The sequence below is a fragment of the Haliotis cracherodii genome, unplaced genomic scaffold, assembly GCF_022045235.1.
Source record: "Haliotis cracherodii isolate W230 unplaced genomic scaffold, xgHalCrac1.p SCAF_11, whole genome shotgun sequence".
In the NCBI taxonomy this organism is placed as follows: Eukaryota; Metazoa; Mollusca; class Gastropoda; order Lepetellida; family Haliotidae; genus Haliotis; species Haliotis cracherodii.
Genome location: NW_027266266.1, coordinates 17,908,375 through 17,926,542, shown reverse-complemented (window position 1 = coordinate 17,926,542; position 18,168 = coordinate 17,908,375). Strand labels below are relative to the sequence as shown.

At 38.4% G+C, this 18,168-nt stretch overlaps 2 protein-coding genes across 2 annotated transcripts in view; one reads left to right on the top strand and one right to left on the bottom strand.

Annotated features, from left to right (window-relative positions):
* LOC139456277 (E3 ubiquitin-protein ligase DTX4-like) overlaps positions 1-9,156 on the bottom strand; it is a 34,558-nt gene extending 25,402 nt beyond the window's left edge. The window contains exons 1-2 of the mRNA XM_071237901.1: positions 8,940-9,156; positions 4,165-5,098 (exon numbers count right to left, since the gene is read on the bottom strand). Coding sequence (XP_071094002.1) covers positions 4,165-5,098; positions 8,940-9,156 — 1,151 coding nt within the window. The remainder of the gene's footprint in view (positions 1-4,164; positions 5,099-8,939) is intronic.
* A 423-nt stretch (positions 9,157-9,579) lies between these two features.
* LOC139456276 (coiled-coil domain-containing protein 92-like) lies at positions 9,580-14,789 on the top strand. Its single transcript, XM_071237900.1, has 4 exons — positions 9,580-9,764; positions 10,313-10,464; positions 12,887-12,934; positions 13,779-14,789. The coding sequence occupies exons 2-4, from the start codon at positions 10,338-10,340 to the stop codon at positions 14,495-14,497; spliced, it is 894 nt and encodes a 297-aa protein (XP_071094001.1). The 5' UTR covers positions 9,580-9,764; positions 10,313-10,337; the 3' UTR covers positions 14,498-14,789.
* Positions 14,790-18,168: the final 3,379 nt, after the last annotated feature.

Below are 18,168 nucleotides of genomic sequence, written 5' to 3'. Positions count from 1 at the left end.
GGATCAAACCCATGACCTTCTGCTCTCTGGGCAGACGCTATGTCCACTGAACCAGGTTGTACATACGTAGAACAGAGCCCTAAATGTAGAATACACAACAGGCCCCTATACAAGCCCCTATATATATAAAACTGACAAAAGGCCCCTATTTGTAGAACAGGTGAATTAATGTTGTATCATGGAAACTGGATAACATCAAGTATACCAACTTCAGAAACATTATTCAGAAATTGCTAACAAACAAATTAACCATGCACACTTGACTATCTAATTCTTACTTATTGGCCAAGTTCCTACATGAACAGTACAACAGCTATAGCAGGTACATGAGGACACTTTTGCGCCTTGAAACACACATGAGTGAGTGAGTGTGTTGGGTTTAATGCCGCTTTTAACAGTATTCCAGTAACATCAGTGCGTGTCAGCTTAATGTGGGAGGAAAGCCCGAAGTGATGCAGGTCTCAGACTTTTACCACTTTTGTGAAACCTACAAACACGGGTATGGTGCTGACAAACCTAGTAACATAATAGGGGCGAACCGGGATTCAAACCCACAATCATACGTTTCTGGTGCGCCCAGGGGACGCAATTCTGCACAGCGAATCGCGGCACCTAAGCCCTTAGACGACTGGGCCACCTGTGTCCCCTCAAAAACACACATGAAACCGTAACCACTGATTTACCTGTGTCTAACTATACTCAACTACAATATGTACAAAATAATGCAAACTTCAGAAATGTGTATTCGAACATTGCTACAACTTCTTCAATATACTATTGTAGCAACATTTTAGTAAAGATCCTTTAATCATTGTCAAGCCAGCCTGACAACTATACCGTGTCAAAATAACTGAACTATGCATTCTACCAATAAAATAGCATCATAACAAGATGACAGGGGTAGAGTTAACAAACAGTTTGTAGCCAGCAGGGCTTGCTTCTTTAAAAAATTACTGACCCTTCTCCAAACTTACTGGCCCACGACTAGATGATGGAGGAAGAAAATCGTCCGAAACCGAGGTCGCATAGCAGAAGTTACCCAGGGTGCTCAAAATATTTTAGAACTCCTCATCCCTAAAATGTCTTTTCCTGCACTCTAAAATTAAGTCTTGGCTTCCATTTGCCTCATTCTGTGGTAATTTATCTGCAAATCAAGAACATTACAAAATGGCAGCCAGTTGTGTCATTCTATCGAGAAGATTGGGATATATCGTTCTTTGAGTTAACCATTCACACGACCTCATTCCCCCTACATATTTCCTCATTAAAATTACACGGTTCATGAGCAGTGTCCAATTAAAAAACAATTAAACAGACACAAAGAAAGGGGTGACATTTCAACTAGCCAGATGGGACATCAACTTTATGAAGAAGAAGAAGAAGAAGAAGAAGAAGAAAATTATTTTATTAAAGTGTCACATGCTGCAGTACTAAATATATGGACATATAAACATTTCATTAAAAAAACAGCACCCGGCCAGTTGGCCTACGAGACACTATTTACATAATGGTACATTTAAAATATATTTTAAAAAAAGAAAGGAAAAATTAGTTGCAACTTTATAAATTACTACACCCACACCCACACCCACACCCACACCCACACCGATACACCTACACACACATCCGCATTAAAATCCCGCTCAAAGCATTCAAACAGGTAAGCATACAGCATACAGCATAAGTTTCAGCAAGCCTTTCATAATTTTAACTGGCCACAGGCCAACAGTTAAATCAACCCCTGAGATGAAAATGCTAAATTTGGTTGCAATGATTGACACAAGGGTGTTCGGCACAGGTTTATCAAGAATACCACTTGACAGTCATGAGATGAATTTTGACATCCATTACATAAAAGTCAACTGGCACATCTTAGAGGTTTTCAATTATGAACAATGATGAATGATCCTTTCCACAGCATCTTCCTGAGGCAAGAGAGTTAACTGACAATGAAAGTCCAGTTTCCACCCTTGCCGAACTAGGCTGGTATTATGGAGTTACATTTTGGCTGGACTAACGAGTCTATGCATAGTCCAATCAAAATCGCACATCGAAACCGAAATCTGGTTCGTAAACTGTCATGCAGATTTCAGTCGATTGCAGGATTTGCAATACATGCACACCGCCAACTCGCTGTCAACAGATATTTTCATGTTTTTAATCAAGGTGCTCACGTGATTTGATGCACATCGCGATGTAAGACCTTCACAGTACACACCAAAATTAAAAAATTGCTTCGCAAACCCAGTCAGTAATCATGTTAATGTCCAAAGCAAACATTCTCCATATGGCTGCAGATCAGATTAGAAATTTGTTTACAAATATTAGCGACACCATCACCATTGCTGTGATCATCTTCTCTTCAGTTTTAGCTTAATCAAGTGTGGCCTTGAAGTAATAGTCAAAAATGCATAAAAAATATGGTGGACACAGTGGAGGTCAAAGGTCACAGTGGAGGTCAAAGGTCACAGTGGAGGTCAAAATTAAAATTTGCCCCCAAACATGACAAATGTTATTTCACAATAAAAACATAACATATTTCAAAATAATGATACATGCAAAACTTGCTCAGTAATGGGCAATAATGAGATAAATGACATTGCTTATCAGCGTATAGAATGCTGAATAATTTGAGTGGGTGAGTGAGTGAGTTGGGTTTAATGCCGCTGTGAACAGTATTGCAGTTATATCACAGTCAGTCAGCTTAATGAAGGAGGACAGCCTAAAGTGATGCATGTCTTAGATATTTTGCACTTTGGTGAAACTCACAAGCATGGTTATGGTACTGAAAAACCTAGAAATGCTAGGTTTCTGGCATGCCCAAGGATGTAACTCGGCAAGCAAATTGTAGCGCCTTAAACATCTGGGTCACCCATGCCCACACGATCGGCTGGGATCGGCTGTCACAAAACGACGATGATCCAACAATGCACTGTTTACTGTCATGCACAGTGGAAACAAACATGACCACACCCAGAGAAGTTAATAGCGGGGCGTATAATCTGCACCTGATCGCAATAATTATACAATAAGTCAGCATTAGAAACATCGCTGTTATTTGTTATATATTCTTGTAATTAGGGGCATGCCACAAGGGTACTGAGAGTTTGTTTTAACTATTCCATCGTGATTTTAATTGTGAGTTTGGCACACTTATATATACATTTTGAACCCTTTGAAGAATGTGCGCAGTGTGCTGGCCACGGATGTTTTGATGGACTGATGATTGACATGTGGGCAGTTCAGGGTTTAACAGTTTGTTATAAAGATAAAAATTGTTGTTGACAAAGTACAGACGGGTCCACAAAGTGAGTTTGCTACATCCGTTACAAACATGATAAACGTGTTCGTTATATCCATATGATAAAAAAAGCAGCAAATGGACGTGGACAAAAACAGTTTGTTATATCCGTCAGTTCGTAATAAGCGTATTCGCTATAAACACAGTTTACTGTCAAATATTCCTGGCACAACCAGTGGTAGATATGGTAAAAACTAACAGGTTTGATCAACAAGTCCTTATAATGATAACATATAGCAAAACCCTTAAACATGTTAAAAAAGGCAAATTTCTACTTGTCCTTATGATACCTTAACTATTGTGCAGTTTGGCAAGGACTACAGGACTAGTGCCAATTTCTAATGCTGACAGCTTATCTCAGATGATTATTAATATTTTTAGTAAGGAGTAAGCATAATAGGGCACCACATTGTCTTTTGAGAAGCCACCAGCTGAGGCAGTCTTTCTGCTTGCTAGAGAGGCAGAAATAGGTGAGGTGAAATGGGCCTTAATGTCACATTCAAGATTATTGCATTATAGAGCTACATGCATGCTTGTGTCAGTGTATTCTTGTGGCTTTTTGTAATAATGCCCATTTTATAGAGCTATTCCTCTGAAAGAAATACCATGCTGCAGTTTTAACATGAATACCCCACTCAGACACAGTATACTAACTCTGTGTCGACCAGTACTTTTTTCATGCCCTTAATGCAGAGAGCCAGGCAAGGTAACAACAAGTATCATCTTTTAACATCTTTTGGTATGAGATGGCCTGATATCGAACCACCAACCTTCCACTTTCTGGGAAGGCTCTATCAACTAGACCACGCAGTCTATAACTATAACATGTATAAGAATAAGAAAAAATAGTTACTAATACTCACTTATTTGCAGCAGAAGGCATGAACTGTGAATGCGCTGACATTCCTATTGGTATACTATTGTGATACATCATGGACATTGACGTAGATGGCACAAATCCCGAGGTGGACGACACCATGATGCTCGGCGCCAGACTGGACGATGCCACATTGTTGTACCTGCTCCGAGTGAGAGGGCCCTGAAATAACTGACCGCTGGTGGAAGATACAGAAGGAGCCGGAGGTAGCAAGTTGAACATACTGTTCCCATGGTTACCAGCACTGGAGCTGGAACTAGCCACAGAGTTGCTGTTCATTGTATGTTGAAGAGCCCTATTGCTTGGAGGAATTAATCCGTGAATCATTGCATTGGAGGCAGGAGGCATCATATACTGATGTCCCATGGAGATGGATGGATTTGGAATGTTTAAACTAGCACTACTACTCTGCGTTTTACTGCTTGATCCAAAAGCATGGAAACGACTTTTACGTTTTTTCCTTGATGATCGTAAGTGCCGCAAACTCCCGTTCGGAAGCCCGCCATCTGAATCCGAGTCCGAACTACTGGATGCTGTTCTCTTGTTTACACCTGATGACATGGAGGTAGATGAGGAGGTGCTTAAAAGTTGCGGAGGTGGCAACACCAAATTTTGTGCTTTTCCAGTGTCTAAAGGGTATGGTACACTTAGAATCTGCCGTCTTATTCCACGTATTGTCCCGGTTTCAATTCTCACTTGCTGCATAGCACTAAGATTGATATAATAAGGCAGCTGAAGAAGGGTAGCGCTCAGGTCAAGGATCTTTTGTCCTCTACTGTAGTAATCTTCAACAACACCAGCAACATCAAAGTCGTAAGTGTTCCAACTGCCTGGTGTGTCACCTGACCACTGCCATGCAATCTGATTGGCAGAATGGCTAACTTGGGGATAGATCTTCCTTCTCACTGGACGTGTTGTACCTACAGAAAAAAAAGAAGGAAATATCAGAAGAAGAACAAAGGTGAACAGGAGGAGTGTTAGTGTTTGGAATTTGGCACGAATTTGGCCTGTCAAGGTCACTAGACTCAAATGATTCAGCAGAAGACCTCTAGGACCCCAGGAACCCCTTAGCTTCAATGTATGTACTTATTCTCTGAATCGGTCAGTGGACAGATTGTAATCGATGAGTTTCAATACTTCATGGGCTTGCATACACGATGTTTCTCCATGTCCAGTTAATACACCTGTGAAGATCCAGGCAAGGACAGGTCTTCAGCAACCCATGCTTGCCATTAAAGGTGGCTATGCTTGTCGTCAGAGGCGACTAACGAGGTCGGGTGGTCAGGCTTGCTGACTTGGTTAATGTATGTCATTGTATCCCAATTGCGTAGATTGATGCTCATGATATCAATAACTGGATTTCCTGGTTACAGAAAGTAGTATAGGCAATGGGGGTACTGAAGCACCCCACCCCTGACTAGTTTCCAGGGCCCGTTCCACAAAGCGATCTTAGCGCTAAGTTTTTTTAACACAGGCTTACGACAGTCTTAACACTAAGATCGCTTTGTGGAACGGGCCCCAGCTCCTGACAACTGTTCCATGGAGGCCTTAAGTTTTAACAATCATGTGACGACGATCCAATGATCAACATGTAGTGAAGATGAGAAAAAGATTAATAGGACAGGGGAGACAACAAGCACGTCAAGTATTCCGTGCCAAAACCAGGGAAATGGTAGGAGAATTAGAATAAATTGTTTCCTCAATATATAATGGCATCTTGATAAATACTAATGCCACACGTGTCGATCATAGGATCGTCATCACATAATTGCCCCAGTACCTCTATGGCCTATACTATGTCATATAGCTGCCATATTGCTGAGTGCAGCATTAAACGAGAAACAAACAAACATCGGCAACATGTCTGGAGCAACACATGCAGTGGCCTTGTAGCCTCCACAAATTGCTTCAATGTCAGGCAATGGTAGGCTTTGCACAGAGGTCATGCACGGAGTAGGGTTCATTTCACCTCATTTCAATACCTGACTCAATACAAACATACATATTCCCAGGTGATTGAGGACTGCAGTGTAGGGTAATGAATGAGTAAGTGAGTTATAACTTAATGTCGTATCAGCAACATCACAACCACATAGTGACAAGGGCAAATTATGTATTCATTAAACATGTTAAAAGCATGTAAAATTATACAGTGAAGTGTATATGTTCGATGCAATATGAAATAAACAATGGTGCCGCTGTACCAAGTGATCTTAGCGCTAAGGTGATCGTAACTCCCATACCTTACCATAGACTTACGACAGTCTTAGCGCTAAGGTTGTTTTGTACAATGGCATCCATATGGTTAAAAACATAACACATAAAAAGACTACCAATCGTAGTACAACAAATGCAATGAGGATAAATCCAGGAATATAGACCTGGGAAGTATTGATGCTGATTCAGAAGGGGCCCACTAACAATTTAGAGATACCAATCCTGTGATCACATACACAAAATTTAAGCTCCTCATGTTCCTAAACTGGTTTCATTAAAGATGTCGAAATGAAGTATGACTTTACTCATGAGTGGATATTATGGTCAAAGATACAGGATCAAAACATAAATATATTTCTTTGTCTTTTACACAGGTCACGCCGAAGACATTCGATTCAATGGGGACAATGTGTGAAGCCCATTTCTGGTAAAAGCAGTGTAAAACCATATTCACTCACTTACTTTTACACAGCACTTGAGCTATATGCATGACAGGTTGTCGGTCGGTATACAAGTCTGGACCAGACAAAGCAGTGATTGATATTATGAGCAATTCACTGTGATACGATGACAAACAATCCATTTTGTCATCTCTTACCAGCATAGGTTGCTAGGAATCTATTCTAGCCCAGAAATAAACATTACATCCGTTATTTTATAACAATGTTACATGAGAGAGTGAATCTGAGTAAGTATGGTTTTACGCCGCCTTTAGCAATATTCCAAAAGTATCATGGTTGGGGACATCAGAAATGAGCTACACACATTGTACCCATGTGGGGAATCGAACCCAGGTCTTCGGCTCGAAGAGACCTTTTGCCCCTAGGCTACCCCACCGCCCCAGTGATACATAATGAAATTGCTGAATAATGGTAATAATTCAAAGTAATGTCTTCAAAGTGACTGACATGAGGGACATTTTCAATATGGCTGCCAAATTGAGATCAGAATTCTGAGAGTACAAGTTCATGTTGTGTGGTGCAAAGTTTCTGAAAGGTACTAGAAACAGATCCTAATGGAGGAGGAGAGAGGGAAGAGGAAGATGGAAGTTGGGGGTGTGGGTGTATTAACCATGAATAAGGCACGTAACTCAAAATGTCCACAATGAATTAATGTTATTTGCACAGTTTCAACACTTATGTATTTCAATGAAACGAAAACTGATGAAATTTTATCTATATAATCATGATAATTCTACAAAAAAATAGTTTTTGTTCTCAGGCACCACTGCATCATAAAGTCTGCCTCACGTTTTGTTTTTATTTCCATTTTCAAAAAACCCATAAAAATCCTAATACTTAAACACCATGCACACAAATAGGTAAAAATGGAAACAAAAACAAAACGTGCAATGAATTTTATGATGTGGGCTGTGCCTGAGAACCAAGACTGTTATGTTTTTTAGCCTAATAAACATTTATTCATCAGGTATCTCTGTCATGTATAATGAACATGTATAGACTTGAATGAATAATGGTATTGAAAATAAACATTTTCATCTTACTGTACTTTTGTATTATGTAATAAAATTAATGTTTACATACATTCATGCCACTACCACGGTTAACTACATTAACAAACATGGCAAGGGTCCAGTGTTTTTGTCTCTCCTTTGACAATAACCCCATGCTTAAATAAACAACACTGGGATTATCCCCTATTTGCAAGGCTGGATAAGCAGGAATGCACCACCCATACAGCTGATGCTGAGCACAAGCACTGTAGTAAGAGAGTTTATATAAAATAGACCAGCTTTTGCGAAATTGTGACTGATATTTTAAGTGTGTATTCATGAGAAAAGATTCTTATCATGTGTGTGAATTAGAATTTAGTTACTTTTTAATTAGTTATTTTCACTTTTTAAATATTGATCACAAAACAGCCGATTACATACTAAACACTTTAAAAACATTTGAATTTTCTGGTTGGTTGCTTTTGCTTGTCATGTCCATTTTGACTTGCTCCTAACTGAACTAGCTTTTTCAATTTGCATTCCACTTGCCCTTTGTAAACTTTACCATCCATGGACTAGTGTTACCATGGATAATAATGCCTACAGTCATAGTAATTGTGTGAATGTGTGCAGTCATCATGAGTATATAGTATAATTCTCTACAGTAAACATTGTAAATACAGACTAAGACTAAGAGAATATCATCATTCAAAATATGATAAACATCATGTACATGACCTTTGCAGTGTGTACACCAAACAACCCATACTTTTACAGGGTTATTTTTAGTCAGTGGAGACTCATGGCTGATATATATGACTATGGTCTAAATGCCAAGTAGCTAGCACGAACAAGTTCTTATTGCTGACGTATGCAAAACAATATCAACTTGGCTGATTTTTGGGCCCCCAGTTTTGTTCACATCTATCACGTTGACTCGACAACATTTCATTCGCTTTTACTTTGAGTTTAGATGTCCGCATGGGGTTGTTTTATGATATCTACGACAGCACATTGCGATCGGAACATAAACATTTTAATTCCTCACAGCTCTTTCAACACTTTCGGTTAATTTATGTTGGGTCACACACCTGATCCTTGGCGAATTTGACACATGTTTGTAAAATCAACAATGTACATGCACAACGACTGGTTGACTGCCCCAAGATACACTTGTGGTGCTTTTCCATATTGGCCTTCAATCTGACAAGTCACGGGAGAATCATAAGGCCTCCATCGACCATATTCACTCAACCATTCCCATACAACAAATCCAGCTTTCGGAATCACATTTCCTTGGGTAGCCATATTTGTTTCTTTTTTGGCAATAGCATATTCCTTGAACAGACATTATAAAACCACCATTCAATGTATTATCAAAATGTTTTCTTTGTGTTACTAGATGCATTTATTACACAAAATACATTTTTGCCTCCATGATGTTTATTACTTGATAGAAGACCGTACCAACATTACGTTTCTGGCATATTAAATTTACACAATGCTGTCTTATACAATTAGTTGTAACCCTAATACTATCTAAGGAAACAACGCGTTAGCGTGATTTAAGTATTATTAACCACTATTAGTATTCATATGTGCCCCATTGTATTATGATATTTTGTATTTCTTAAATCATTCACATCTATCTTTGTATATTTTGAAAAGAATGAACTATCGCGTAACTGTCATCATTTCCCGGCATGCTCTAACATTCCTGTCGTCGTGAAGGTAATGGCTGTCTGAGTATGTGTTGTTAAGGGAAGACTTGATGAAGAAAAACGTGCGCTACATCTAAAGTACGCCATTGTTACAGAATGACGGATTTTGCATTTGATTAATAATTACAAATGCGTCCAAGTGTTGTCATTTAGATGGAAAGAATTCAGGCTAAATCCAGATATTGTCGTCTTACAGTAAGTCATGTGTCATATGTTCTCAACTCAATTCAGCGTAATGTTGCAGATTCATTCAACCACCATCATAAAGACATTGATTGTTGGACATGTGTTTTTCAATTCTCATCTTCATCATGTTGAAAACTTGTGTTTCAGATGATCATCAGCTGCCTTGTGTACTAATCAGAATACTAATCATGCGTTGACGAATTTACCAATTTTTGCGGAGGGCGGTCTATTTTGTTTACAATGATAAAATTGAAAAAAAAAACCCGATGTTTACAAACAATACAATCTGTCATCTGCTTTGTAGGATACACGAAAATTATGTGAAGTGGTAACATTCTTTTGGATTAATGTCGAGTTAATTACACAGATGAGTTAGCAAATTTCAGAGTATGTCTTCCATGCTATTTAAAAAATAGCCATTTTCATGATAATGATTTTATCCACTTTTGATTGGACATTCTCCCGTGTTAACCTACACCAAAATAACCTATATTTCTGGGCAAATGTTCAACAGTTTATTTCAACAGGAATGAAAAATGAGCTGACTTCTGTTGTAGACTGAGTAAACACCTTCCTTAAAGGATGGCAACACAGGCAGCAGTCCACCAGCGGAACCTGGAGAGTTCCATTCTGTTCATGCAACAGGAACATGCCACAACACTCAAAGGACTTCATGAAGAAATACACACTCTACAGAAAAAGTGCACAGGTGAGACATCTGTTACAGGCATATGTACATTGTATACCTTGTAGCATTTGTAGTCCCCAGTGAGGATATTTAAACAGAAAAGGTTTTGCTAACCATAAGCTTGTTCCAAGTGACTATTGGGGATTCAAGGGCTGAATAGACCTCATGTTCATCCATACTTACAGGTTTGCATACAGTAGGGCTGCAACGAATACACTATGAGGCGAATACGAATCATATCACGAATATAGGGTAACGAATACGAATATTAATTCACAATTACAATAACAAGTCAGCAGTTTATGTATTATTTATTATATTCAGTGAAACAATAACATCATAATTTATTTGACATGGTTTGTTAATTATTAATAAATTATACATTTATATACTGCACGTATCCAGGTACTAGTATCTGCTCAAATGCGACAATGACCAGTGAAAACAATACTATTAAATTAAATATTATGTGTTGTCGTTGAAAGAAATCTATGCATATAATATGTTGTTATGGATATTTTTAGGTACAGGGTATGTAAATATACATGATAGCATATTCATAAATATTCGATTCTAGTGGCCATGAATAACAAATTCAATTCATGAATGGTTACGGTTCGATTCACCGAATACGCGAGTGAATCGTAACAGCCCTAGTAGACAGTGCATTCTTCCATCACCCAGGAATATCCCTGTCAAATATGTAGTAGTGGTGCAAGTCTGTTTTTAATAATTTAATGAAGTGAGGCTGTGTATGCATAATATAGCTCTTAGAAATCAAATGAGCCCAAATGAATTTTGTGTGAACATGTCCCTTTCCTTATAGTGAGGTTGTGTAGATGACCACATGGCACATTTATCATATATGTTATTGACATTTGTGCAGTGTAATCTGGTCAGAGCTCTATATGATTTTCCTCTCACAGAAACCAGGCTTTACCTTTATTGTGGGTTAGATACAAAGACTACACCACAAAGCATCTGTATGTAATACGTTTGATGGAGTGCTTGGTGTATACAAACCTGTAAAGTGTTGACGATGAGTTCCCCAGTTCCCCATACTTGGATGAGAGCGAAATAATGAGGATTGCATGGTTACACTGTGTGACCTGGTTGATTGTGCGTCCTCATGCCTGACACAATGACTAGATGCTCATTCTATCAACCACTGGATTGTCTGGCCTGGACTATGCAGGCTGCCATGATCAATGCGATCTAGCTGTAGGATGACATGGTCCATTCAATTATTCCAGATACAAGGCTGTGGTTATAGTAGGCTCTGATTACCACATGCTTGTCCCGAGTAGTGAATGCTGAATGTTGATAATGTCCGTTGTTGGGTGTGTGTGTGTTACTGGCATGGAAAGTCTCACTGCAAGTGTTTGCAGGGCTTTGATCAGTGCTGACTCTCACGTTCTAAGAAGAGTTGAATTTCTAATCGTGTTGTCTGTGTACAGTACTTTTACAGGTCGGGCAAGTTTGTTCAGTACTTGTTCTTGACCATAGTCCATTGATTGGCATATTCACGGATACCGTAAAAAGGTCATGTAGGATTTTCTAATTAAGTGCCCTTGTCAGGCAAACTGGGGAAAAACTTATTATTTTGTGCCAATTTTGAATTCTTTTTACAATTATTATTTTCTTAAATATAGAGGCATTTTAACATTGCATTCAATACAATAATGCCTCTTCCTTTTTTTGGAACATGGGTACAATGTGAAGCCTATTTCTGGTGTCACCCACCATGATATTGCTGGAATATTGCTAAAAGCTGTGTTAAACCTAATACACTCACACTCATTTAATATTGTGCCTGCTTATCAGTGAAATACAAGTCATCCCCACAAAGCTGTATATTTGACACAACCTGGTAACTATATCAACATGAATGGAGACATTCTCATTCCATTAGGTGAATTTTTACTGTCATTTGCTGTAGACTTTGGGCAGAATATTGTCCAGAGCAGGTCTAGATAAACCCTTGAATATGCGAAAAGCAGTGCTAAACTCTTAATCTGGTTGATCAATAATGAAGAGGCTACTCTTTCTTGACACCAGTAAGCAGCAGAAGGTCCAGTGTTCGTTCCCAGGCCTCGTCATACCAAAAGACGTTAAAAGATGGTACTTGTTGTTACCCTGTCTGGTGCTCATCCTGAAGGGGCTAAAACAAAAACTGGTCGGCTCGGCGTCCGTATACTGTGTCTGAGTGGGGTATTCATGTTAAACTGCGGCATGGTATCTCAGTGGGCTAGCACTATAAATTGGCATTAGTCCAGACATGTACAAGCAGCCACACACACACAGACACACACGTGCATGCATGTCGCTATATAAGTATTATAAGTGCAATAATCTTGAACACGACATTAAACCCCATTTCACCTCACCTGACATCTGTGGGCTATGTGATGTAAATGTTGAAAGATGTGTTCCTTTGTTCCAGATCTAACATTCCAAATCACTATGCAAGGCTATGGCTTGGGAGAACCAGGTATTATACCATTGTGTTTCATGTATCATGTTTTCTATCCACTATATGAACAAAGGGCATGATCATCCAAATATCTATAATTTTGTAGCCTAAGACATGCATATGATGAAAATATATCGAAAATGTTCAAGAAAATGATCATAAAACTGGAGCCATCACGACAATAGTCATAGGACACATGGGTATTCCAGATTAGAATTGACTCCCAGCAACCATAGCTGGTATTCTGAAGGCCAACCAAATGGATCTGGTGGTCAGACTCGGTGACTTGGTTGATTTGAGTGTCCTTGTTCCACGATGATTGTTGCTCTCAATGTCAGTCACTGGATTGCCTGGCCCATACTTAATTATTTACAGGCCAGCATCATATAGCTGGAATATTGCTGAGTGTGGTGTAAGGCAACAAACAAACAATGGTCATAGGGCTTACATTGCTTAATGACAGGTGTCATGTGCATCTTGGGGGCACGGGTGTCCCAGTCGTCTAAGGCGCCGCGATTCGCTGTGCAGGGTTGCGTCCCTTGGACACGCCAGAAACCTATGATTGTGGGTTCGAATCCCGGTTCACCCCGATTATGTTTCTAGGTTTGTCAGCACCATACCCGTGCTCGTGGGTTTCACCGAAGTGGTAAACGTCTGAGACCTGCATCACTTCGGGCTTTCCTCCCACATTAAGCTGACACGCCGTGATATAACTGTAATAATGTTAAAAGCGGCATTAAACCTAACTCACTCACTCACTCACTCACTCATGTGCATCTTGTTTGAGAATAAATTATTTACAAAAGCTTTCAGAAATTCTTATGATTAATACATATAATGTTTAATACTTGCTCTCCTTTAGAGTCTGGAACCAAATTAAAGGGTTTACAATCTCAACTAATGGCCGAGAAAGAAGAAAAGATCAAATTTGAAACAGAGGTGGAATCAAGAGACAAGAAGATCAAACATTTGGAAAGTGAGCTTCATACTCAAAAGAAGAGGTACTTAGGTGAACTAAGATCTCAGACTCATACCATTAACAATTTTAAAGCAGAACTGGAGGCCAAATCTAATAATATAGCCTATCTGACTTCCGAGCTTCACAGATATAAGCTCAATAACAAAGTGGACCCAGGTGCTGACCCTACTATACGGAGAACACAAGCCCCAAGCTATATCCCAGCTCCACCAAAAGATATCCAGTCCAAACTACGGAGACAGTATCGAAGATATGGAAATGCAGACGAGCTCCAGGCCCGTCCCCTCCGAGTTGCCTCGGGTAAAAGTAGTGGCTCGAGTCGATCTGAATCTCCAGACATCGCACCGTTCCTTAAAAAAGGAGACGGTGTGCCGATTATTGACAAGCGGCAACAGACCACAATCCTGCCACCAATTTCCAAAATGGGTCAAGAGAGAAATGCTGTGTTGTTACATCAGGTTATGTCGTCTCAGCAACTAGGGAGACGGAAGGCAGATTCAACATCGCCAGAAATTGCAACATTAGCTGTAGAACAAGTGTCAAGGGCAGAGCCAGGCTGGGTTCACCATGTCCAGGAGTCTACCAACTCGGAGTATAAGTGAAAGTGTGCTTGCCAAGTTTCTATATCACTGAAGGACAAATATAGTGGAAGTATCCTGTGCTGTGTGCTTTATCATTTTAGTCATTGTTGGATGTGGGGTTATCATGGTTATTATGAGATCAAACTTGCGATGGACATTATAAGCAAGACTCAAAGGCTATGGGATTTATTGATGTTAAAATGACAACCTATTGGTTAAGAAATATTCAAGAAATATTTTGCTAGTGTGAAAACCAATGTACCATGTGTGGAATACTAATGCTTTAATGTGACAAATTCTTAAAAAAGGAAATTCTGCTGTTTAGTGATTTTATTTATGATATTATCTTAAGTATTTAACAGTATTCCAAGAATGTTTTATTTTATTTGTTTCACACTATTTCATATATCAGCAGAAATGATAAATATTTAAAAAATCTTTTCTCTATATTTCCCCTTAAAGAGTTGGCTTATTATTCTATTCTACTCAACCTTTGATAGGGATAATCAGATATGTCATTCGATTTATATACATGTATACGCTTCAAATATGAGAATCAGTTTCGTGCATCATAGAAGATAAAAATATCCCTATCTAATGTGGAGTTGTATACCATATTTGACATAATAAGCACCCAGGGCACTCTCAAAGTTAGAAATAGGTGGATCTTACTAGAATATTATTTTGGTGAAAAAAACAGAGTTGAAAGATAAATTTCGTGGCTTATTCTGACAGCCTGAAATGTTTATATACGACATATATTTTTCCAGCCAATATATTAGCAAATATTGCAGTGGGCGCTTATTAGAGCTGGGCACTTATTACGTCGAATATGGTATATGCTTTTTTAACCGAGCAAAATGAGTCGTCAGAGTTAGTCTCTCACTGTAAAATGACAGTATTGACAGTCATTGTAATAATGGCCACACTTATAATTTTTCATCCAAAGATTAAGACAAGTCTGTTGATATGATTTAGAAAATATTGATGTGATACATGAAATATTTCAAAAATGTCTTTCGCTCCACTCATCCATCCTTTGTTTACCCTCAGTTGTTACCATGGTAACAGATATTCTATTTCATGCTGTGAAATGCATCTGATGTATGTCTGTTTTAATGTGTGTTATTTATTTGCTCCCTGTGTATGAATGTGTGTTTCATAGAAGGCGTGAATTATATATAATATATTGATTGTTTGGTATTGGTTTAGTTTTAGTACAATAACTACTAATAGTATCGTTAATGTTGAGTACAGGATGGCGTCGTGGTGTTCATGTTTTCCTCTTTCAGTAAAGATAAAACTACACCAATTTACATAACCGATATGTAAATTTTAGGGTATGATTAACTTATGAAATACTTCTATGTATGAACTATTTTTGAAGATGATATTTTAGTGCGAATTATAATCAGAAACGTATAACTTTTGGTCCTAACTGCTGCAGATCTATGTCATGTATAGAATAATATACTGAACAAAAAACGTTAAGGGTCATGAATATTTTGAGGGACACTTATGAAATTGTGTGTCCAGTCTTCATTACCACAAAATATTCTCCAAAATATTCATAATCCCTAACTTCTTTTGTTCAGACGATATAGAACTCAATGTCTCCATGGTCAGGCTAAAATTACCAAATGCTGGTCACAATTACGTTGATTTTTAGAATTGGTGGCAAATTATTCTTTTGATATAAGTACATGCTAAGTTCCAGTTGAACCTTACTTGTAGACCTGAATATGTTATCATGGTATTATGTTTGAAATATGTAATCATGGTCAAAAAGGAAATGCAGAATAATATTCAGATGAGCCTACAATTTTTGTATTGGTCATCCAGCATCTGTATTTATGAATGAATGGCTTAGGACCTTGTCCATTGCGAAATGTTGATGGTGCCAATATGGCGACAACTAGTTCCATTTTCCGTCCAAACAGAACTTCTTCACAGGACAGTGGTTACAATGTGGGTTTTTCCTTTCAGACCAGAACTGTGCTGTCATAACTAACTGTTGCTGAGAATTGTTGATTATTTATCCTCTCATCTCATTATCATTAATAGTGTGGAATCCTGGCTCATGAAAATCAGACCTTTTACTCTGATGAGGAACTGAGGACGCCTCTTTAGAAAGTCATGTCAAGTAAACGTTGAGCTGACTTTGATCACCAAACCTAAATGTAAAATGCATGGATTCATAAGCCAATCCATTTCTTTTTCACCTTCATTTGGAAATTTTGACCTTAGCCAAGAAAACGGAGCACAGATTTACATTTGAAAGTAGACCCAGACATGGTGCCCCAAAACTCCAGCGTGTAGAAAATATAATAGCACAGCTTGTATATGTTGCATTTGGAACTAGCAACCCATGCTTGCCGTAAAAGGCGACTTTGCTTGTCGTAAGAGGCGACTAACTTGATCGGGTGGTCAGACCTGCTGACTTGGTTGATGCATGTCATCGTATCCCAATTGCATAGATCGCTGCTCATGATGTCAATCACTGGATTGTCTATAGCTGGAATATTGCTGACCAACAAAAACAAGCAAAGCATCCCAATAATTTTTGTTTTCGAGTTACAGAAATCAGACGTTTGTCTGAATGCTTTACTCACTTAGAACCAGTTAGAACCAGGATGCTGATTGGCTGATTAGAATGTTCACCTGACACCACCTCCTGTATAGGTGTTCTCGAATATTCATGCAGAGTAGTATGAGAGTAAAAGATCTGATCTTTATGATATTGGTTTTCTGTCACTTTGGACTGAACTGATTGTGCTGACGAGTGCTAAAAGAGATGTTGCATATCTTTAGGTTGTGGTCTCAAATTTGATATACCAATTGCTGGGGATGTCATGATTCACTAGTATATCGATGCATCAGTAATATTCTCTCGATACGTTATCCAATAAACACCTACCTGTATCGATTCATATTTTGATCCTCTATTGATTCATATTTTGATCCCATATCATTTCTCACATGGAACATTTAATATAATAACATCATGTCTGTTGAAACGCATTTTGTTTGAACAACTTTAGCTTTCATGACCAATCAGCAAGCATTTTGAATAAGTTTTATGACCTCAATATCCTCGCATATTTAATGAGCACTGGTCTGGTCATGACACCCTTGTAACATGCAATTCATACTTTTTATGCTATCCAATCAACACTTCTGTTTTCCTGTATACAATGAGGAATATGAAACAAAAAATTCATGCATAATTGACGCAAATTAAGTATTGCGATATGTATCATGTCAGGAGATAGTCGGATCATGACATCAATACCAATTGCAGAAGTTCTTTAAATCACACAGGAAAGTTTAATGAAAATACTATGCAACTATGTAATAAAGATTTAATCTATTATTATTTTATAAATATATTCTTAAATCATAAACATTGGTAGGATGGATGTATTAATTGTCTACTTTATTGAATCTTTACTTGTTTTATTCAGGAACAGGCAGGTGAACAACATATAAACATGACTGTCAGAATAAAGAGTTTGGTTTATGCAGTGTCCACTTTATAGGAGGGCAGGCACATAGACTGGTGACTAGATATGGTGCTGTTTGTGTAATCAGCTTCCCAGGAGCTTGGTAGAGTGATGGAGTCACTGTCTAGTGCATCAGCTATTGGGATATTAAGAGTGGGTATACTAGTGATTCATGGGGACTCATATCAA